We start from the raw sequence: 23,469 nt of genomic DNA, 5'->3' as shown, positions 1-23,469 counted from the left end.
GAAGTAATCTTTGGCAGTTTGATTCATATGGGAATAAATAAGTAAAGGCCACACTAGGAAAGTTAGGTTGGAGATTACCAAATATTCAAGCATCTAATATTATTTAAACTCTATTCATCTGAAGAAATGTCTGATCTGGAATATGAAGGGAAATGTGGAAGAAAATATCAAGAGAAAGGGAAAAAATGAAATTCACAAACCTCAAATCATATTATCAACTACAAAAATTCAAATCATTTGACATTTGTTAAAAATAAAAATGTAAATCAATGACATAGGGAAAGGGAGACCCAAATTTAGTTGAACTTGGTAAAACTCAGCTTTTGAGGGTTGAATATAAAGAAGTCTGAGCCCTCCAGAATTGACACTTTGGAATTATGCATCAGGAAAAGACTTTTGACAGTTCCTGGGACAGTAAATAGCAAATATATCAAGCGTTCCACAAATCAATTGAGGTTATTCACTAAAAGGTCAAGCATTGAAGCAGAATCTTTAAATATCAGTGTATACAATGGAAAGATGGAACTCACTGGAAAAGATGCTGCTATAGAGCAATATTGCAGGCAAAAAGACAAATACATAGGAGAGAAGAAGGATGGATAGTGTCATGGAGATAAAGAAGAACTTGGGCAATCCTTGAGAGATAATGGAGGAAAGAAGGAATTGGTGCACTGTGCTCTATGAAACAGAATGAGCCACAACTGTATAACAATAACAATGACCACCACAACAGCAACTGTATCATGGGCAAAGTAATTGAACAAAATTTTAACAAGTTTCTTAAGACAAGATCCCCTCAACTAGTTACATTTACAAGTGGATCCTGCTTGGTGGGTCTTTGTTGGTGGTGGTTGTGGTAGTGTCCTTTGGTTAGGGGTGGTTTTTGGTGTTTGGGGAGGGGTTTTGTTTGTTTTTAGTTTTTGAGAGGCCAATTGAGATTAAATGACTGATCTAGGGTCATACAACTAGAAAATGCCTGAGGCCACGTTTGAAGTCAGGCATATGAATCTTGCTGTTTCCAGGATTATGGTGGCCTCTTGCTGCATTTTTATTATTGTATTTTATTAATGGAAGAAATGACACTTTAAACATGAGCAGGTAGGGAGTCTTAGGGAGCCTACCTCATCAGCTCCCTCATCAGCTTTCAGGTACATTGCAGTTGAAACTGCTACTGAGTCATGCATCTAGTTATCCTGAGTTTGTCCATGAAGTCGTATAAGGAGCTAGATTAGGAGAGGCAGTTGTCATGTTGGAAATTTTCCTTTTATTTGCAAGCCAATTGGTGTTAAGTGACTTGCCAGAGCCACACAGCTGGGATATGGTAAGTGTCTGAAGCAGGTTTGAACTCAGGTCCTTGTGACTCCAGGAGCAGTGCTCTATCCATTGTACCATTCAGCTGTCTCCTCTAAGTGAATTCTCTTATAATTCTTTAGAACAATTTACCACAATATTATATAATGAATGTGAAAAATGTGGATTAAATAGTAGCTAAAAAAAGGGGTTTTGTGACACAAATATCATTTTGATCCCACAACTAGAGAGAGTAAAGAAAGATTTAAAAACCAAAGATTAATAAAAATATCATCAGACTGAAGTTCATTAATTTTTTCAGTGCCATATGAATGAAATGTCCAAAGTATCATTTTATGGAGATTAAAACAAAATCACATAGAAATCATCTGGAACAACAAAAGCCAAGAGTATTCAGACAATCCAAAGGGGAAAAAAAACTATGAAAGCTAGTTTTGCAATAGCAGATTATAAACTAGATGACAAAGTAGTAGTGGCTAAGAAATAAAGTAATAGTTCAGAGGAATAGATTAAAGACACAATACACATATTGTATGTATTACACAATACACACTAAGGAAGTTGGTAATCCAGACTTTGATAAATCTAAAGACCCTAGCTTTCAGAATCCAATGCACTATTTGAAAAAATTTGGAGGCCAAACTGGAAGGCAGTTTAGCAGAACTAGCTATAGACCACCATAATACACCGAATATTAAGGTAACATTAAAAAAAGGAAGTGATTTAGACATAAAGGGTATTAATATACTTAAATTGAAGGAGCATGAAAGAATAGACCTGTCGGATCTATGGATAAGGGAAGAATTTGTGACTAAACAAGAGATAAAAAGGATCACAGGAAACCTAATTAAAAAAAATGACAGGAAAATTAAAAATGATTTGCATAAAACATAACTAAAATGGGAAGAAAAGCAACAGACTAACATATATATACATATATTTGTGTTTATGTATATATTTGCACCAAATGTCTTTGAAGAACATTTCATTTCATAAATAAATAGGGAACTGAACCAAATGTAGGAATATAAAAAGTATTCCCTAGTTAATAAATTGACAGAAGATATAAATAGGCAATTTTCAGGAAAAATAAATTAAAATTATTGCTGGTTACCCGAAAAATTATTTAAATTATTATTAATTAGTGAAATAAATATTAAAATAATTCTGAGACATCATATTTCACTTTCCTACCCAACATATACAACTATATTTTGGTGTGTCTTTGTGTGTGTGTGTGTGTGTGTGTGTGTGTGTAGGAGTGTATCTAAAAAAAAATTAATAGGTGACTTTTCTGACCTCCATATAATATTTTTCTTTACTATCTTCAAGAGTTAGATCAATTTTCAAATCCCTGTCTATTCTACCTATTCTTGGGACTTTTCCAGATCAGGAATTGGCTTAAGTATTTGACTTAATTTCTCATTATAGATATTCACTTAGAAATACATATAATGTTTAATAAATAATTTGAATTCACACTGATTTTCATTAGATTAGCTTAAAATTTTCTTGATTAAGGGTTTTAAAAAATTAAAATTGTTTTAAAAATTGAATGAGAATGATAGTGGAAAAAATGCCAAAATAAATGTGGCCTAAAGAACAAAGTATTGGGAGAAGACTCTTCAGCTTAGAACAACAAGTATGAAAAAAAATTCTTTAAACATTAGAAGGCAAAAAAGAATAATTTCTCAATGACACTAATGAATTTGAAAATAAAACTAATAAATATAAAATTAGAAAAAATATATATTTCAAAACAATTAACCTTTAAGACATTGATGAAAGAAGGCTTAAGCATCATTAGTACACCAGAAAACTGACTAAAATGGTTTCTGGACATAGCAATCAGCCAAAATGGCAGAACAAAGAGAACAGTAGAGCAAAGTTCTTCTAGTATGTCCCTTCAAATATCATTAGAATAATCCCTCAAATTAAATTGTCCATTGGCCTGGTCAATGAAAACTTAGAGTTAGGGATTTTTTTCCAGCCTACACCAGTTAGACCCTGGGCTGGGGACTGACCCAGAAAGAAGCCTCACCAAGTGTGGGTCCAGGATACACCTGTGACTGAGCCTATAGCAGGTATAGGATCTCAGAACTCAGGTCTGTTACAATATCTTGCCTTTTCTCTTTGTGAAATTGCAATCAAATTTCTGGCCAGGTTTATTTATTTATTTATTTATTTTTGCAGTTTTCTTGAAGATGTTTTCAAATCATACTCTGTGTCTGAAATTGTGTCCTGAATAATCCTTTCAAAATAATTGCTCTTTCTGAAAATATTCTTTTTTATCATTCCTTCTTACCATCTAACAATTCACTTTTGATTTTAAGTTCTGTTCTCAAGGAGGGAATTTCTGGATTGAGCTAGCATGTAAAAGATAAAAGAGTATTTGGGGCAATTTCAGATCCCATCAAAGGTACGAAGGCTCCAGAGACAGAAAACAAGCAAGGAAGTTCCCAAACCTTTTTTTTTTTGTTAAGTTTGGAATTTTTTAAGATGAAGGACACAGGTGTAGAATTGCTGGGCTAGTTGGTCCTTGGAGAAACTCATTCTCAGACTCTGGTCAAAATATTTGTTTGACTTGCACCCAAGAGATGAGAAGAACCATTTTTCCTGATTCATCTTCAGGGAACTAGATGAATAATATCCAGGAGGCAAAAATGTCAAATAAATATGTCCTGCTCACTCAAACTTTTGCCTTTATCCCAAATAGAGGCTCACTTCATGTCTCACATTCTGCTTTTCCAAGGAGGAGAGAATGCACAAAGCTTGAGCATCTATTAAAAAAGACAAATATTTAGCAATAGAGCATGTGCCTATAGATGCAAGAACTACGGCCTCCAATCGCCTTATGCTCCCCTAATTCTTAGCTCTTTAGAGATCTGAAATATTGACAATGGGCTTGCGGAAACTGAGACTCTCATCCTCTATATTATTTGTATTTTTGATTTTGCAGATTTTCTTATCTGAGTACCAGATGGTCAAAAATCCTTGTCACATAGAGAGACTTTTCAATCCCACATATAGAAAAGAAGGAGACCTAATCATTGCTGGATTCCTCTCCCTTTTTGTGAAGGTAGAGATTCAAGTGAACAAATTTTTCTTCACAACGTGTCCCTTCAGGATTTATGCACTACCAACGTAAGTAGTTACTTTCCCACCCTCCCTAATATATGCAATATTAATCCATATTTCTTATTGATTGCTTTGTTGATAGAGTTGTGTTTTCTTTATTCTCAGAACTTTGGTTAAAGCAAAGATGTGGGTTCAAAAATGACTAGAAATCTAATATTCAAGAAGCTGATAGATTAAAAGTGTTGTTAATGTGCAGTGCAGCAAACAGAGAGAGACTTCACCCCTATTCTATATGGCATTATAAACCAACACAGATTCATCTCCACTGAGGACAAAAACTCACCCAGTACAAGGAGGGGTGAAACACATTACGGAGGTCCTACACTCACAATTGGAGTTTAGGTGTCAAAACTGTATTCTCTAAGAATGGACATGGTTAAGACCTGATTACTTGTTCCAAATAGGGGAGGAAATGTTCATAGTTATGCTCATATGTGATGAAAATCTCAAGGTCATTTATGGATGCTTGACTTGGGTGAGATTTGGGTAAAGATATTTCTGAAACATAACAACATGAAATGAGGAAGGGGAAATCTAACATTCATTATCTTAGGCATCAGAAAACAGAACAAATTCAGAATACTGCATTGGGGTCAGTTTTATCTAATCCAAAGCTTCAAGCCTTATCTTCCCAACAGAGAGAAAAGGAATGACATGGCTTATCTTTATTTAATGGGTGTTGGGACCATTTGATCTAAATGATTCCATATTGATGTTTTACCAATATCAGAATAACATGACAGTACATCAAAAATACCAAACAATGTGAACTTTACAATGTCAACAAGTGCCACGTATCTCAAACTCCTGACAAGATCCCATACTTGCACTGAGGTTTTTCATCATTTTATTCTAGGAAATATAAAGTATAGGACAATTTTTGACATTTGTTTTCCCTTGCCATTTTTGTGACATTTTTAAATAAAGCCAAAGGGACCACCAAACCACTTTCTTTGTTCCATACCCCATCTCTCATTTTCATGCTTTTGTCAATGCTGTCCCCCATTGTAGGAATGGAATCTCTCCGAGGTTCCATGTCTCAGAATTCCTCTTCTCATTTAAAATTCAACTCACTTGATCTAAAGATGTTCCTGCTCTCCCTGAGCTATTGATGACTTTCTCCAAATTATATTTTATCATCTTTGTTCCAAATATCTGTTTCAGATAGTGGTACATTTTCTTTTCTGGCCAAAAGAAAAGAGCTGTTTTTTTCTTCTCTCTTTTGTCTTTCTATCGCCATGACTTGCAAATGCCTGAACTCTCGTAGGAGATCTCATAAATTCTAGTAAGCTCATTGGCATGAATTCTTAAACATTTCAACATCTGCTTCTTGTGAACTCTAGTTTCTGTCTTCCCATTTACTACATTGAGTTGCAGATCCTTTCTTTTGCTATTCTTCTTTATTATCATTGCCATCTCTCCTGACAGTGGTGATCAGTCTCTTCTCCTTGGTATTCTATTCTCTCTAGATTTTAGGGATTATTTTTTTCTCCTTTTTTGTTTCTTGTTTTTTGTTCTCCTCCTTTTTTGTTTTTCTTGTTTTCTTGTTTTCTTGTTCCTCCTTTTGATGGAGCCTTTTGAGATCACACTGTGCAGCTGTAGTTATACCTCATCAATGTATCTAATCCATTCCACTACTTCCTTTGGTTATCTTATCAGTTCCCATAATTTACTTAGTATTTCTATGTGGATGTTTTTCAGATTTTTCTATCCTGATCTAAACTCTCTGATGTCCTTACAACTGATATCATCAATAGCCTCTCAGATATCTTGAACTAACTGCCCAAGAGTCATCTTAAGTTCAGTATATCCAAAATATAAAACATTATTTTTTGTCCCAAACCTCTCCATACTCCTATATTCCCTATTACTGTAGAGGGCAATACCATTCTTTGATGCCCTTTAGCCCTCAGCCTAAGACTGACCCTAAATTCTCCCTTATCCCTCACCACATGTATTCAAGATTTTCCCAAGGCCTATCTCTTTCAGGTTGGCAAAGTCTCTTACATATATAGCTCCCTGGATGGCTCTCTCTTTTTCTGCCTCCCACAGTCACTGGGCCTCTCTGTTTCTGTTTTTCTTTCTTTGTGTCTCTATCAATTTTCTATCTTTCTGTCTCTGATTATAAGCTGTCTTTCCCATTAAAATATCAACTTTTTTGGAGATAGGACTTTTTTTTCCCTGCTTTTTGTATCCTAACTACTTAGCAGAGTACCTATCCCAGAGCAGTGCTTAATAAGGGTAGATTGATTGATTATCTGGTTCTCAATAATCCATCTTCTAAGAGAGGAAGAATATTTCCTTGCTTGAATAAGGGAGAAGGATAGACTTCAAGGCCAATGAATATGTTGTGAAAATCTCCGTTTTGAATATCTTCCTGCCTTGACTAAAGTACTTATTTCAGCTAGAGTAAAGTTAGTACTGAATCTTGAATCTTTCAGTATTACCCATTACATGGTCATGACATTTTTTGAAATATATGTGTTCCACTTACATTCCAGTATATAATGTTAAAAATCATTATAAGGCATCTAGCAGATATATTACCAATAAAATCATGTATTCTTAGCTAATATGTTTTGCATGGTAATCTCCTCATTGCAATCTGAGAAACGGAAGTCCTTTCTATTTTTCTTGAAGATAATCAGTTAGTCAGTCAGAATTCTTTTTCAAAATGAGACATATTCTAATGTCTAAAGTATATTCATCGTGTGTGTGTGTGTGTGTGTGTGTGTGTGTGTATGTGTGTGTGTGAATGTGTTTGTGTCTTAATGTGTGTGGTCTTGAAAAAATCTTACAGGATATAGTTTAGGCCTGTGATATTACAATTGGGGACACTGACACTCATGGTGGTGAAATGATGTGCTCAGGACCACAATTTTAATCAATTTGGGAGTCAGGATTTAGGATAGGAATTTCTGACTCCATATCTGACACCCTTCCCACTATGAAAATTTGGTGTTTCTTTGAATATAGAGTTTTTCTTATTTTTTTTTCAATTTTCCCTCTCACTTTAGGTCAATGTTCAAACAATATCACCATTTCCTTGCTCTTCAGTATGCTGTTGATGAGATCAACAAGAACCCCTATTTGCTGCCCAACATAACTTTGGGATATCAGTTACTCAATAACTTCCATCTGGAGAAACTAGCTTTGGAAAGCTCCTTAATATGGCTATCAGGGAGAGGTCCCATTATCCCCAATTATAGCTGTGATAAACAATCCAATTCTGTGGCTGTCATTGGAGGGATGTCAGCTACACTTTCCATGGCCATGGCCACCATACTCAAACTGTATAAAGTTCCACAGGTAAGAGAGACCAATACAGTCACTCATTTTCATGTCATCTTTATATATAAAGCAGCAAATTCTTTATAAAATGTTCTGATGTAGTATCAATAAGTCAAGTATCAAGAAGTACTCCAACATGTTCTGATGAAATGTGATGCAAAAAAAGGAGGAAATGGTCCTTTCCATCTGGGAAATCATTCTGCATGCTAGGTGAGGTGATGCTCTGATGATTTTCAGCAAAGGAAAAATCTAAAGATGACTATACTTGTAATTCACCTTTTTATACTTGTATAGAACTCTGAAGATTTTAGATAGCAGAAAAGATTTCTTTTTTCTCACTTCCAAAAATTCCCATGGAGAGGTCTCTCTTCCTTTTCATTTTGAAATTGATTTCTGTATTTTCCCTAAAAACATGAAGCACTACTACTTGTATTCATCAGAATGTACTAATAAAGAACATCCAATTCTCTGTTTACTGAGATGTTCCAATCAGGGAATTCCTTGGGAAATATACCTAATTGTGATTATAGGGCCTATAACATATTGGGATTGCTTTGGATTTCTGAAGTGCTGAGAACCAAGCGTTTCATAAATGATCTTCACACATTCTTGATGTTATTGTGAACAGTGTATTCCTTGTTTTGCTTGTTTTGCTCAGCATCAGTTCATGTAAATCTTTCCAGGTCTTTCTATAGTTAATATAGGTGTTAATATACCAAATGGTAAAGATAGCTTTGTACTATTTTTGGTGTAATTTAAATTGCTCTTCAAACTGGTTGAATTAGTTCACAATTCCACCAAAAGCCTTAGTATCCCTATTTTCTACATCCCTCTCTTATGTTTGTCCTTTATTCCTTCTCTCCTTTCAGCCAATTTAATAACTTTATGATAGTATTTCATGGTTAGTTTAATTTACATTTCTTTAATCAATGAGAGGATACTTACCAAGCATATTATAGTTAGAACCATACTAACTTATTTAAAAATGTATTTGCTTTCTCACTGGGGGTATAAGAAAGAGCCTTTTCATAATTTCACTATTGAATGAAAAAAAAAATTGCCATGAATGTGGGTCATATTTTATATATTTTAATACACATCCAAACCTATTATATTATATACTATAGGATGGAAAAGTACTGTTGTCCTATCTTCTCACTTTATGGTATGAAGCATGTTAGAATTAGGCAATATTCTGTCTCTCTTTTTTGTTAGTGTATTTGTTTTTAATACATATTATTTCTGAATCATTTTGGGAGAGGAAAAATCATAGCAAAAGGGGAAAACAAAGGGAAAGATTTAAAAATAGAAAAAAGAAGTGAACATAGCATGTATTAGTTTACATTTAGTCTCCTTAGATTTTTTTTCTGTATGCAGATAGGATTTTATGTCCAAGTCTATTGGTGTAATGTTGCTGTTTTAGTTTTCTGGAAGTCTTGGGCAGCTTTCCTTTCAGCAGAGTAATCACTACAAGAATAGTCAGGTAGTAAAGTCCAAAAGTCTTCATTGTCTTCTGCACTAGGGGGTCCACTAGTTTTCTGGAGGGCCTTCAGACAGGACCTGGGCTCAGTGGAAGAAATGCAGGAGGCCAGGCCAGCCAACACGAGATGGAGTTGAATTTGGTCCAGATCTGGCTGGCAGGTATATACTCCATCATCATAGATGTGAATCTTGTGGACTAAGTACATGTACTGAATTAGAGAACTATTAAGCACCATGCTAAACTAGATATCCATTGTCTTTATCAATTCCACTGACTTAGCACCTTGTAAGAATCCTTGTTTCAAGTTCAGAGTTCTGGCCTATAACATATTGGGATTGCTTTGGATTTCTGAAGCGCTGAGAACCAAGAGTTTCATAAATGATCTTCACACATTCTTGCTGTTATTGTGAACAATGTATTCTTTGTTCTGCTTGTTTTGCTCAGCATCAGTTCATGTCAGCTTTTTCATTATCTTTTTTATAGAACAATAATATTCCATTACCTTCTTATACCAAAGTTTATTCAGCCATTCCCCAGGTGATGGGAATGCACTCATTTTCCAATTCTTTGTTACCACAAAAAGACCTGCTGCAAACATTTTTTTGCAGATGCAGGTCCTTTTTCCTCCTTTATAATTTCTTTCGTATAGACCCAGTAATAGTATTGCTGGGTCAAAAGACATGCACAGTTTTATAGCCCATTGGGCATAGTACAGATTACTCTCCAGCATAGTTGGATAAGTTTACAACTCCACTGTAATGACCGCGTATTTAAAATCAGCTGGAGTCAGGAACTCAGGTTAAGGCAAAAATCTTCAGTCTTTATTGAAGTGAAGAGGTGAAAAAAGATTGCGATAGCAATATGGGCAGCTGCGACAGGAAGCCAGCTAGCAGAGTGAGAGCGCGAGAGAGCCTTGAGCTCTCCTCCCCTTCCTTTTTCCCTCCCCTGCCTCCACCCACCAGAATCGTCATTTCCTATACAACACATCAGGACTTGCACAAAGAGTGGGCAGGGGCCATTCTTTCTCCAAGCTTATATATTAATAGAGTATGGTCCAATTACTATTTAGCCTCATGTGCTTGGGACTTCAGTGCATCAACTCAAACCTCAGCCCATTACATCTCCCGCTTTCTTTTGTTTTAGAACACTGGTGATCATGTATCCCTGACTCCTCAGGGAGGTCAGAGCCCCCAAAGGGAGGGTGATCACACCCTCCCTGACTTCTCAGGAAAGGAGGTGAAAGCACCAAAAAGGAGGTGATCACAACCCTCCTGACTTCTCAGGAAGGGAGGTGAAAGCCCTAAAAAGGAGATAATCACACCCTCCCTGACATCTCAGGAAAAGAGATGAAAAGCACCAAAGGGAAGTGGGGATTGCTAGCAGGTTTCTGGACTGAAGGGTCTTATTATGCACAAACCCATCAGCATGGGAACACATAGCACATGGCACATAGCAACAACGCAGAGGCTATTAGTGATGACTCTCCCCACAGTCAGTGCAGGCTTGATGTGGTGTAACAAATATGAATTATACACCCAAGTAATGGTATAACAAAAAATATAAATCAACATTGTGTTGTAAAAGATTGCCAGAAGTCCTAGAAGGAGAGTATGTAAACAGCAGTCACACATACACCTTCTTCAGCAGCCAAGAGATAGTCCAAAACCAATCTATTGTCCATTGCTTCACATATCAGGGAATCCAATGATCCCCCCAAGTTTTTGAAGTCCAGCAAAAGTCTTTTTATGTCTTAGGGAATCCAATGATTCCAGCAGATTTTGAAGTCCTATAACAGTCATATCATTTCTCAGAGAATCCAGTGATTTCTGAGGGCTTTCAAGTCTTATGTCTCAAAGAATCCAGTGATTCCTGAGGGATTTAAAGTCCTACAACAATCTAATGTCTCAGAGAATCCAATGATTTCTGAGGGTTTTGAAGTCCAATGATTTTCTATGTCCATGAATCAAACGCCATAACTGCCACACTCTTTCAATGGTGAGCACAATCAGCAACAAAACCACCCGATGTTTCTTGGGTCTTCTCCTTTGTTTCAAGGGTCTGCTCTGTCTCTCTGTGATGGACAAGGTTAATGAGGCTCATTGGCACCCATCTGATTCCTTCTCCACCTGTAGAGATACAAGCAAACTCTCTCCCCCAAGCAGTTAGTGTATCTGGTCCCTTCCATTCATCACTTTCTGGGTCTCTCCACATCACCTGGCGATTATCTAAAGATAGTGAAGTTGCTCGCACTGGACACTGCCCTTCTGGTGGATTATAAAACCTGTCTGCCGGAGCCAGTGCATCTTTGTCAAAAATCAAGAAGTTAATAGTATAAAGAGCTAGATTTAGAAGCTCTCTAGGGTTACCTGTGGCTCCCCCTTTCTTTTGTTTTTGAAGCAGCGTCTTAATGTCTCTGTTTCTCCTCTCTACTATTGCCTGTCCTTGAGGATTAAATGGTATGCCAGTGGTGTGTAAAATCTTATACTGTGCACAAAAGTGTGCAAAATGTTTGGAGGTGTATGCAGGACCATTGTCTGTTTTTATTGGTTGTGGCACACCCATAATGCCAAATGCTTGCGTGAGGAATTCAGTGACCATTCGGGCTGTCTCTTTTGCTGCTGGTATGGTAAAAGTGAATCCTGAAAAGGTGTCTACCACAACATGGATAAAAGACAGATGACCGAAAGATTTATAATGGATCACATCCATTGCCAGATTTCATTGGGTCTCAAACCACGAGGGTTCTTCCCTGGAGGCAGTGTAGGAGCGTGGAAAGGAAGGCAAGCTGTACAGCTTTTTACTATGCTTCTAGCTTCCTCTTTTGTAATCCCAAATTGTAAACGCAAAGCTCGAGCAGCCTGATGAGAGCTAACATGATTGCATATAATTCGTTCTGCTGAGTGGACTGAAAAGGAGTTCTGACTACTCTCTTTATAGTTAAGTCATGAGAGTATACAGCACAAATATTGTGTTTGGACGCATCTGTAAAGATAGTTGGTCCTTTAAGAGGAACTTTAGAAACTTTTTCTTCAAGAATCCATCGCCAATTATGTAAAAAGCTGCTTATCTTTAATGGAGACCCATGTGTAAAATTTGGAGCCATGGCTAATAAAATTTGCCACTCTGGGATGGTCTCACAACACACATTAATTTGTGTATTGGTGTAAAAGGTGTATATCTTATCAGGTCTTGCCCCAGATAATTGTACTGCTCGCTTAATGGCCTTTAACAAAATTCTAGCCACAAGCACTGAGTAAGGAGTAAGGCTTTGTTCTGGTTGTGCCGGGAGGTTCACCCACTCTATCACACTGTCTCCTTGATGACGGACTGCTGTGGGTGCCTCTTGTGTGGCAAAAACTGATATTTCCAAGGGTTTTTGAGTGACTCTTTCAACCACATTGGATAAAGCCAGTTCAACTTTTCTCAAAGCCTCTTGAGCTTTTGTAAGCTGGCGTGGTGAATTTAAAGCACTGTCTCCCCTTAAAATATCATATAATGATTGTAACTGATAGGTAGTCAAGACGAACACTGGTCCCATCCATTGGATATCTCCTGTCAATTTCTGAAAGTCATTTAAGGTGTTTAGCTTCTCTGTTCTTAAGGACAGTTTTTGTACTGTAAGCACCTTAGGGTATACTTCATATCCTAAATATTGAAAAGGAGCATGTCTTTGAATTTTCTCTTTAGCTATGTACAATTTGTAGTTCCTTAGTGTTCCTATGGTCTTTTGTAGACATGCTTCTAGCATTTGTTCCTCAGGTGCACATCCCAATATATCATCCATATAATGTAATAGCATAACTTTTGGAAATTCTTTTCTTATTGGAGCAAGAGCAGCAGCAACATACATTTGACACATAGTGGGGCTGTTTTTCATTCCCTGTGGCAAAACTGTCCATTCATATGTTTTATAAGGCTCAGCTAAGTTAATGCTGGGCACTGAAAAGGCAAATCTTTTTATATCCTCCTTATCCAGAGGGATAGAATAGAAACAATCCTTAATATCGATGACCCAAACAGGCCACTCCAGGCAAATCTAGGAGATGGAAGTCCAGGCTGAAGAGTTCCCATAGTTTCCATCTGTTCATTCACTTTTCTTAAATCAGTGAGCATCCTCCATTTTCCTGATTTCTTTTTTACAATGAACACTGGGGAATTCCAAGGACTTAGAGAAGGCTGGTAAATGCCCTTGTTCAAGCTGCTCCTGTACTATATCTAATAAGGCCTGAATTTTATCGCTACTTAAGGGCCACTGTTCTATCCACACTGGTATATCAGCTTTCCATTGGATAGGAACAGGTGAAAGTGTTGGCAGGCCTTCAACAGCAGCCCTGCTTAAAAAACAGAAGTACTCATTTTTAACCCTAATTGTTGTAAAACGTCTCTTCCCCACAGATTGATGGGGATTTTTTCAACTATAAAAGGAGTAAAAACTCCTGTTTTGCCTTCAAAAGTCCATCTCATAGGGGCAGCACTAACTTCAGCTGCTATTGATTCTCCTACTCCAGACATATAGGTGTCTGCTTTAATCTTTGGCCAGTGACTGGGCCAACTGGCACCTCTAATAACTGTACGATCTGCACCTGTGTCTACCAATCCTTCCAATGGTAGGCCATTTATATAGATTGTGAGCATAGGTCGGTCAGATGTTACAGCTGCTGTCCAGTATATTTCTGGATTTTGTGGTCTGGAGTCAGAATCTGGGTGACTATCACCAGGTTGCTTATTAGGGTTCTGCATGTGTAAACCTGATGCTACTACTTCTCCTGGGTGATAAGTCACACATTGTCTACCTGTATTAGTGACTGGGATATTATCTACACATTCCCCAGTTTCCCACATCAGTGTGTGGATGGACACTGTTTTGTACGTACAAAAAGGAGGTGAAATGGTCAAGCCTACTGTGCCTGGAGGTAAGGGATCCATAGGCTGGAGAGGAACAGATTTCACCTCTCCAGGGGGTATCTCAGTTGTCCCAGCTGCATACAGCTCTATTCTCCCTAATTGTAATTCCTTTCTGCCATCAGATTGCTTCCTGGCTGGTTGACTGTGTAATCCCCTTCTCTCATCATATGGCTTTCTGGCTGATTGGTCATGTCTGGATACTGGACTTCTAGGCACTCTCTGGGTGCACCATTAGCTGCCATCATGCCCCAAGTGATTTTTGCCTTGGGCTCTGGGGCTGGGCCCTTCATCCCGTTTCCCTGAATCTGTCTACATTCTGAGGCCCAATGGAATCCTCTGTTGCATTTTGGACATGGGGTATTGGGTCTTGTTCTCCCACCCTGTTTTCCCATTCTATCTCTATACCAACATTGAGCTTTCAGATGTCCTACTTTTCCACACTGAAAGCATCTACGAGTCTCTCTGGAAGTCCCTTTCCAGGAGAGACTCTGTCTTCCCATGTTTGGATTTTGGGAAGTCTGCATCATAGTCTGACTATAAAAGGCACCTGTGCCCACTGTGGCGCAGTGTCTTATGAGCTCCTCTAAAGGAGCATCCTTGTGCAGTCCTAGTATAATTCTTCTGCAAACCTCATTAGCATTTTCCTTAGCAAGTTGCCTTATCAAAATGTCTGTTATTGCATTTTCTTACATTTGTTCTTGTGATAGCTGTCTGCAAGCATCCCACAAAGTCAGCAAAGGGTTCATTTGGCCCTTGTGTTATTTTTGTGAAGACCCCACTCTTTTCATCTTTATTGTGGAGAGAAGCCCACGCTTTGATAGCATTAGCAGCAATTTGCTGATATGCTGCTACAGAATAATTAATTTGTACTGCGACATCTGCATAAGGACCTACACCTGTTAGTAGGTCACAGGTGATTGCAGTATGAACTCCACTTTGACTATTTTGTTGGGCTTGTATCCTACAGAGCTCACTATATTCAGAAAGCCACAAGTAGTTTTGTCCAGGTTCTAGGCAGATCCTTGCTATAGATTTCCAGTCATTAGGGGTCAAGATTTCAAAAGACAAATTTTGTAATAGCGTCTTAACATAAACTGATGTAGCCCCATAAAGAGGGCAAGCTTTTTTCAGGTCTTTGAGGATTTCTATATCAAAAGGTGAGTATCTTCTACTTTCTTGACCTGAAGAATTAAACTGTTGAATTACAGGAAAAATGTGGTGTTCAAATTCTGATACATTTTTCCCTTCTTCTTTGGCCTTAATTAGTCCCTTTTGCAATCTACTCATAGGAGCAGCTGGATGCTGGGGGGGAGGTGCTGGATGCTGGGGGGGAGGTGCTGGTGCTGTCACTGCCCCCCTCCCCCACTACCCCTCCTTCCTCCATCCCTGAGGATGATGGAGTTGATGGAGGAGAGTCAATTACCTGCTCCTTAGGTGGAGCTGAAGCTGCCTCAGATTCACCACACCTTGAGCCTCACTTAAGTCTCCATGCCCTGTGGGGATATGGCCATTAATCTGTTCTTTGTCTTCCTCCTTTATCTCAGGCTTCCCTATTTGGCTATTCCTAGAAATTTTACCTTTTCTCCCAGGACTTATACAGTATCCTAAGGCCAACTGGATCATATTGTATAAATAGAATACCTTGATGGAAACTAAATGAGGACCGTTTTCATTGTTATATGCAGAGAGCTGTTGACCATCCAATGCCCAGTTATCTAGAGAGATTTGCTCTTCCTCTAAGAACCAAGGGGAGGTGCGTTTTAATATACCCAGAAGTTTATCTGCCTGTTCCCAAGTTACAAGTAGCCCTTGATCTTCTATCAGCTTAAGCAGGCTTTCTATAGCACCACTCCTGGGTGGGGCTGGGGTTTGTGGGGTTGGGGTGGCGGATGGAGAATCTTTACCTAGGATCTGTACCATTTCAGCCAAAAAAGGTTACTAATTTAGTCTTTAAGAAAATAAGTTCCTGTTTGTTTATTATACTCACCTAAGTTCCTGGTCACTGGAGACTACTTCAGTGAAAGTAGGGTCCTTGGTTCCCACGTTTGGGCGCCAATTGTGATGACCACATATTTAAAATCAGCTGGAGTCAGGAACTCAGGTTAAGGCAAAAATCTTCAGTCTTTATTGAAGTGAAGAGGTGAAAAAAGATTGCGATAGCAATATGGGCAGCTGAGACAGGAAGCCAGCTAGCAGAGTGAGAGCGCGAGAGAGCCTTGAGCTCTCCTCCCCTTCCTTTTTCCCTCCCCTGCCTCCACCCACCAGAATCGTCATTTCCTATACAACACATCAGGACTTGCACAAAGAGTGGGCAGGGGCCATTCTTTCTCCAAGCTTATATATTAATAGAGTATGGTCCAATTACTATTTAGCCTCATGTGCTTGGGACTTCAGTGCATCAACTCAAGCCTCAGCCCATTACACTCCACAACTAAAGCATAAATAACCCAGTTTTCCCACATCCCCTCCAAAACTTATCATTAGCTTTTCCTGTTATCTTAGCCAATCTGAGAGGTGTAAGATGGCATTGTAGAACTATTTTATTTTTCAATTCTCTCATCAATAGTGATTTAGAGCATTTTTTCATATGATTATAAATGGCTTTAATTTTGACATCTGAAAATTGTTTGCAAGGTTAGCATTGCCTGCTCTATTGAGGAAAGAGTCTGGTTTCCCAGAGTTTGTCTTTTGAGCTGGGACTGGAAGTTGCTCTACTGATTTGCTCCTCTACTGTGTCATAACTGAGGGTATTAATGGCTGATTTGCTGTGATTAAGCTCCTCTCACTGGCTTTCCCATAGTCTATCTAACCTGGACTGAACGCCTCTTTCACCCTAGTGAGACTGACCTTGCTTGAAGTTTTTTTAGTCCATCTTAAACTGGAGAGCGGTTTCATTCCATCAGATTCTGTTCAGACACTTTTTTTTTTTTTTTTTTTTTGGGTTTTGAAGATACTGAGAGAGCTTGAGCAGTTTCTTTATTTTGAGGAAACTGAGAGAGCTTGAGCAGCTTCTTTACACCTCCATCTTGGCTCTACCATCTGGTACAAAAATAAAGACAATATTTTCTGAAACACTTGGCCTTAAGGGTTTCATCTCAAAAAGCCAAGAGTTTGGGAATCTGGATGGGGATATGTGTTATGAGCCAGAACTTGAAATCAGGTGCTAAGTCAGTGGAATTGATAGAGACTATAATTATCTAATTTATTTTTTTCTTTTTATATTTTTATTTTACTTTGAGACAGATAGTACTGTCAGAATATAGATATACTTTACTTTTTTTAATTTTTTAAAAATAACTTTTTATTGACAGAACCCATGCCAGGGTAATTTTTTACAGCATTATCCCTTGCACTCACTTCTGTTCTGATTTTTCCCCACCCTCCCTCCACCCCCTCCCCAGATGGCAAGCAGTCCTTTACATGTTGGAGAGGTTACAGTATATCCTAGATAGAATATATGTGTGCAGAACCGAACAGTTTTCTTGTTGCACAGGGAGAATTGGATTCAGAAGGTAGAAATAACCTGGGAAGAAAAACAAAAATTCAAGCAGTTTGTATTCATTTCCCAGTGTTCTTTCTTTGGGTGTAGCTGCTTCTGTCCATCCTTGTTCAATTGAAACTGAATTAGCTCTCTTTATCGAAGAGATCCACTTCCATCAGAATACATCCTCAAACAGTATCGTTGTTGGTTCTGCTCATTTCACTCAGCATCAGTTCATGGAAATCTCTCTAAACCTCTCTGTATTCATCCTTCTGGTCATTCCTTATAGAAAAATAATATTCCATAAAGTTCACATAGCACAATTTACTCAACCATTCTCCAATTGATGGGCATCCATTCATTTTCCAGCTGCTAGCCACTACAAACAGGGCTGCCAAAAACATTTTGGCACATACAGGTCATTTTTCCTTCTTTAGTATCTCTTTGGGGTATAAGCCCAGTAGAGACACTGCTGAATCAAAGGGTATGCACAGTTTGATAACTTTTTGAGCATAGTTCCAAATTACTCTCCAGAATGGCTGGATGTGTTCACAATTCCACCAACAATGTATCAGTGTCCCTGCTTTCCCACATCCCCTCCAACATTCTGCATTATGTTTCACTGTCATTGAAGCCAATCTGACAGGTGTGTAGTGGTATCTCAGAGTTGTCTTAATTTGCATTTCGCTGATTAATAATGATTTGGAGCATATTTTCATATGTCTATAAATAGTTTCAATTTCTTCGTCTGAGAATTGTCTGTTCATATTTTTTGACCACTTATTAATTGGAGAATGGTTTGATTTCTTATAAATTAGAATCAACTATCTATATAATTATCTAATTTAGAATGGTGCTTAACAGTTCTCTTGTTCAGTACATGTCCTTAGTAGTTACTATAGTTCTCCAAGATTCACACCTTCAATAAGAGAACATATATAAGCTAGGAGCCTCAGCCAGGATTGAGTCAGGGAGATTCAGAAGCAAAGAAGCCAAAGAAGGCAGGCTAGAGCTCAAGCTCTTGGAACCAAGGCCAGACTGAAAGACTCTCCAGAAAGCTACCCACACCTAATAAGGAGATAATAAAGGATCTGGACTATAAGAAAACCAATCAGGCCACAGAAAAGGAGACAAGACTTGGAAAGAGACAATAAAGCATGTGGAATTTAATCCCTGGCTGTACTCATATGATGATTACTGAACTGAAACGAAGGCTCCCTCCAGAGAACTCAAGATAACCTCAACAGAGAATATTACATTTAAGAGAGAATATTACATTTTGGTGGCAGAACGTGGGCCAAAAACTTTCATCTGTGACCCAGAAATTTGAATGAGTACACAAATAGGCAAGGAAACTTGTGTTAAGGGCTAAAGTAGTATTTCAACTAATGGGACAGATATTTAGAAAACAGCATTGTTTTCCTCTTCAAGGAAAATGTATCAAAAGCTTGGTCAGACTGATAAAAAATCAAGGTTTGATTGTAACTTGGGAGCAGATCATTGAACTTTTAGAAAATTTACAATACACATCTCCTTGGTTCTCTAAGGAAAAAGAATGGAATCTAGATGAGTGGAAATTAGTAGGAGAGCAACTATGTCAATTGTACAATGAAAATTTACCTGATTCAGTTTCCAAAGAAATACTTTATACATATAATTTAATACAACTGGTTTTAGGAAATTATATGAGTTATAGAATAAGGAAAAAAAGAAAGAGAAGGAGGGAGAGGATCCAAATAAACTATCTGAAAAGGATGAAGAATCAGATAAGAAAGGAGTTAAGTACAATTCTGAGTGTAGTATTTCACAGCAAAAGCCATTAGGGCATCCCCCATCCCCTGACCTACTTCCCTCAATTAACCCTTCATTGGTGGAGGTAGAAGGAGGAGGGGGAGAGGCAGTAACACAATCAGCACCACCTATGAAGCAGTCTATGACAAGATTACAAAAAGCCCTGGTTAAGGCAAAAAATGAAGGACAGGATGTATCTGATTTAATAAATGCATACCCTGTGATTGAAGAGCTTGATTCTTCAGGTCAAGAAAGGAGAAGATAAATTCCTTTTGATCTGAAAAAATTAAGGATTTGAAAAAGGGTTGCACTCTTTATGGGGCTACATCATCTTATGTTAAGATGTTACTAGATAGTTTGGCATATGAAATTTTATCTCCCAGTAATTGGAAATCCATATCAAGGACATGTATAGAACCTGGACAAAACTTGTTGTGGCTTTCAAAGTATCAGGAATTATATAGGATTCAAGCCCAACTCAATAAGCAAACTGGAGTTAATGTACAAATCACCTTTGACCAACTAGCAGGTGAAGGTCAGTATGCAGAGAATTCAGCACAGATTAATTACCCCCTAGGAGTATATGAAAAAATTGTCACTGATACTATAAAAGCTTGGGTACCATCCCAGGGAAAGATCAAGAGGAAACCGTCACAAAAATAGAGCAAGGTCCCAATGAACACTTTGCAGATGTTGTAGAACATATGCAAGTAGCTATCACAAGAACCATTGGAGAAAATGCAGCTATAAGAATTATGATCAGACAACTGGCTAAGGAAAATGCTAATGAGATTTGTAGAAGAATTATATTGGGACTATACAAAGATGCTCTTTAGAGGAGATCAGAAGATGGTATGCCACAGTGGGCACAAGTGCTTATTATACCCATAGTATGATGAACATGGTAAGATAGAGTCCCTCCTGGCAAGGAACTTCTAGAGAAAGTCATTGATCTTTTCAATGTGGAAAAATAAGATATCTGAGAGCCCAAAGAAGGCAAAGTGATAGAGAGGACAGGGTGAGAGAAGACCTTAAAACTTATGTCCAAAATGCCACAAGGCCTTCCACTGGACCTCAGAATGCAGATTGACCCAGGGAAATGAGAGGCAAGGTCCAGCTCCAAGATATCATACAAAATTCAGGTGGGGCATGATAGCAGCCAAAGTTCCACCTTTAGCAGTTCAGGGCTCTGGTGTGATCAATCAGTCTACGAACAATTGTGTGTCAGAAAGGAATTAAATGATCTATCAACCAAAAAACAATCAGATGACAGAAAGAGATTATAATTGGGGAGAATGCAGGCTTTTTAACTGAAAAGAAGGGTAGTATTCAGTGAGAGCAGGTCCAATATAATGAGCAGCTCCAATGTAATTGCCAGATGATGAGAAGAGATTTAGAAAGTAGTAAATAGAAGGGACTAGATAGGTGAACTGCTTGGGAGAAAGGGTTTGTTTGTATTAATACAGATGGAGAAGGAATCATATGGGTACCAACAAGCACCTGGAAAGAGACAAAAAAAAAGAAAAAAAAAAAAAAACCTCAAAACAAAGGAGAAGACCTAAGAACAAAATCTACAGGAATCATTGGGTTCCCTAACAGAAGATAAGACTACTGCAGAACTTTGAAACTTGCAGGAATTATTGGATTCCTGGTGCATGAAGTAATGGGCAATAGATTCCTTTTGGACTATTTCTAAAACTTATAAAGATGTATAATTCCTCATATTGATTCATGTTATTTGTTACATCACTACTAGACTGTGTTACTATGTGCTTATGCGATTTATGTAATTATGTATAATACCTCCCATATTGATGGATTTATGTATACCTATTTTAAGAGTGAGGCCCTTCAAAAACTTGCTAATCTGATTTGATTTCTCATTTCCTTTGGTGTTTTCATCTCCCTTCCTGAGATGCCAGGGAGGGCATTATCACTTCATTTTTTGGTGTTTTCATCCATTTTTGAGCAGTTAGGGAAGGCATATTTGCCTTCTTTTTTGGGGTTCTCACCTCTTTGAGAAGTCAAGGAGGGGCATGACTACCTATGTTCTAAAGAAAGTGGGAGATATTATGGGCCAGAACTTGAAAGAAGGTGCTAAGTCAGTGGAATTGATAGAGACAATAATTATCTAATTTAGCATAGTGCTTAACAATTCTCTAGTTCAGTACATGTACTTAGTACTTCCTATAGTTCTACAAGATTCAAACCTTTGCTAAAAGTGCATATATAAGCTAGGAGCCTCAGCCAGGATTGAGTCAGGGAGATTCAGAAGCCAGAGAAGGGAAGAGGGACTTCAAGCTCTCAGAACCAATGTGAGACTGAAAGGCTCTCTAGAAAGCTGCCCAGCCCCAGGAAGTAGATAATAAAGGATCTGGAGTATAAGAAAGTTAACCAGGCCGCAGGAAAGGAAACAAGACTTGGAAAGAGACAATAAAGGATTTGGACATTAAACACCAACCATTGCTTATCTCAGTTTTTACTAAGAAGTCCTAAGAACTCTTACAGAATTCTTATTCATAGGGTAGCAGTAATGTGGAATTTCCATCTTGGCAGTAGATTTCACTATAAGGAGTTCTCCATTTACTATTCCTTATTGATTCTGATATAGAGAAATTTTGCTCCTAGAACAAGTTCTCAGGCACATGTTTTGTTTTCAGAGAAATAAAATTCTCCCTATAATTATAAGAGGAGGCAAATGTATGCTATACAAAATCTCAGGAATAAAATTTTTGATATTTGAACTGGAAGAGAAGTAAGATGACTTAGAGAAGACATGTAAATATGCTTAACTATTTAATTAACAGCTTCATTCAGGGGACACAAAAATGTTCCACTTGAATTTACAGAAAAGAAATAGGAACAAAAAGTCAATGTTCCAAAGAGACTGATTTAGCTACAAAGTAAATCAAAAAGTATTCTGTCTTTCAGTCAAGTTATCTAAAAGGGGTAAAGACTTTTTTGGAGAAATTTTCCTCCTTGGAATGTTTCAAACAGAAACTTAGAAAGTACTTGATGGAGACACTGGAAATAGGATTCTTGGATGGGCGCAGTTTCAGATTTTCCTTCCAACTTTTCCATTCCATAGCACCATAATTTTGTGATGTAAAACTATAAATTAAAATTTACAAGCAAATCATCTGCTCTGTGAAACTCATTAATAGTTGTTTGTTATACAAATATGAAGGCCAAATTCCTACACTGAAGGAACTCATTGTCTTCTTTCTGTTTCATTTAGATTAGCTATGGTTCATTTGATCTGCTATTGAATGATAAAGTCCAGTATCCTTATGTATATCAGATGGGGAAAGAGCAATCTGCTCTTCACCTGGCATTCATCCAATTGATGCTGCATTTTGACTGGACATGGATAGGACTGCTTATTTCTGATAACCCAAAAGGGGAAATGTTCTTCAAGGATCTGAAAGAAGAAATGGTCAGGAATAATTTGTGTGTGAATTTTAAGGAAACAGTGCCCAAAAAATTTAGAGACAGAGAAGCTTTTGACCTATTTTCTAGGATTATTTCATTATCATCAAATGTGATTTTCATCTATGGAGATACTGATTCCCTTCATGAACTTTCCAGTGTATTCATGTCTTATAAACCTTATGGGAAGTTGTTGATTACCACATCTTCTTGGGATTTTTCCATTGATACTAATTTAGACCAGTTTCCCACTTTTCATGGTACAATACTATTTTCTCATACCCAGATGGAGATTCCTGGTTTTACAGATTTTGTAAGAAGCCTGAATTCAAGTATGAAGTCTGAGGATATTTTCCTAAAATCTTTCTGGGAGAGAGCCTTTCATTGTAGATTTTCCAAAAAAAGTGATGTGGAAATGTTCTACCCTTTGTGCTCAAAAGATCTTTCCTTCAGAGATTTACATTTGTCTTTTACAAATATTGACATCGCCCTTCTGGAACTGATTCCAAATGTTTACAATGCAGTGTATTTAGTGGCCCATGCTCTCCATCAAATACTCCATTCTGATGTAAAGGAGGCATCAGACCTTGGGAGAAACTTAGATCTTCCTTGGAAGGTAACATATCTCTTAAAAAATTGG

At 37.7% G+C, this 23,469-nt stretch overlaps 1 protein-coding gene across 1 annotated transcript in view; it reads left to right on the top strand.

Annotated features, from left to right (window-relative positions):
- Positions 1-7,470: 7,470 nt before the first annotated feature.
- LOC127541688 (vomeronasal type-2 receptor 26-like) overlaps positions 7,471-23,469 on the top strand; it is a 28,583-nt gene continuing 12,584 nt past the window's right edge. Inside the window, exon 1 of the mRNA XM_051966903.1 lies at positions 7,471-7,758. Coding sequence (XP_051822863.1) covers positions 7,471-7,758 — 288 coding nt within the window. The remainder of the gene's footprint in view (positions 7,759-23,469) is intronic.

Source organism: Antechinus flavipes, chromosome 6, assembly GCF_016432865.1.
Source record: "Antechinus flavipes isolate AdamAnt ecotype Samford, QLD, Australia chromosome 6, AdamAnt_v2, whole genome shotgun sequence".
In the NCBI taxonomy this organism is placed as follows: domain Eukaryota; kingdom Metazoa; phylum Chordata; class Mammalia; order Dasyuromorphia; family Dasyuridae; genus Antechinus; species Antechinus flavipes.
Note: the sequence above shows the minus strand (reverse complement) of the source record. Positions and strands in the feature narration are given on the sequence as shown.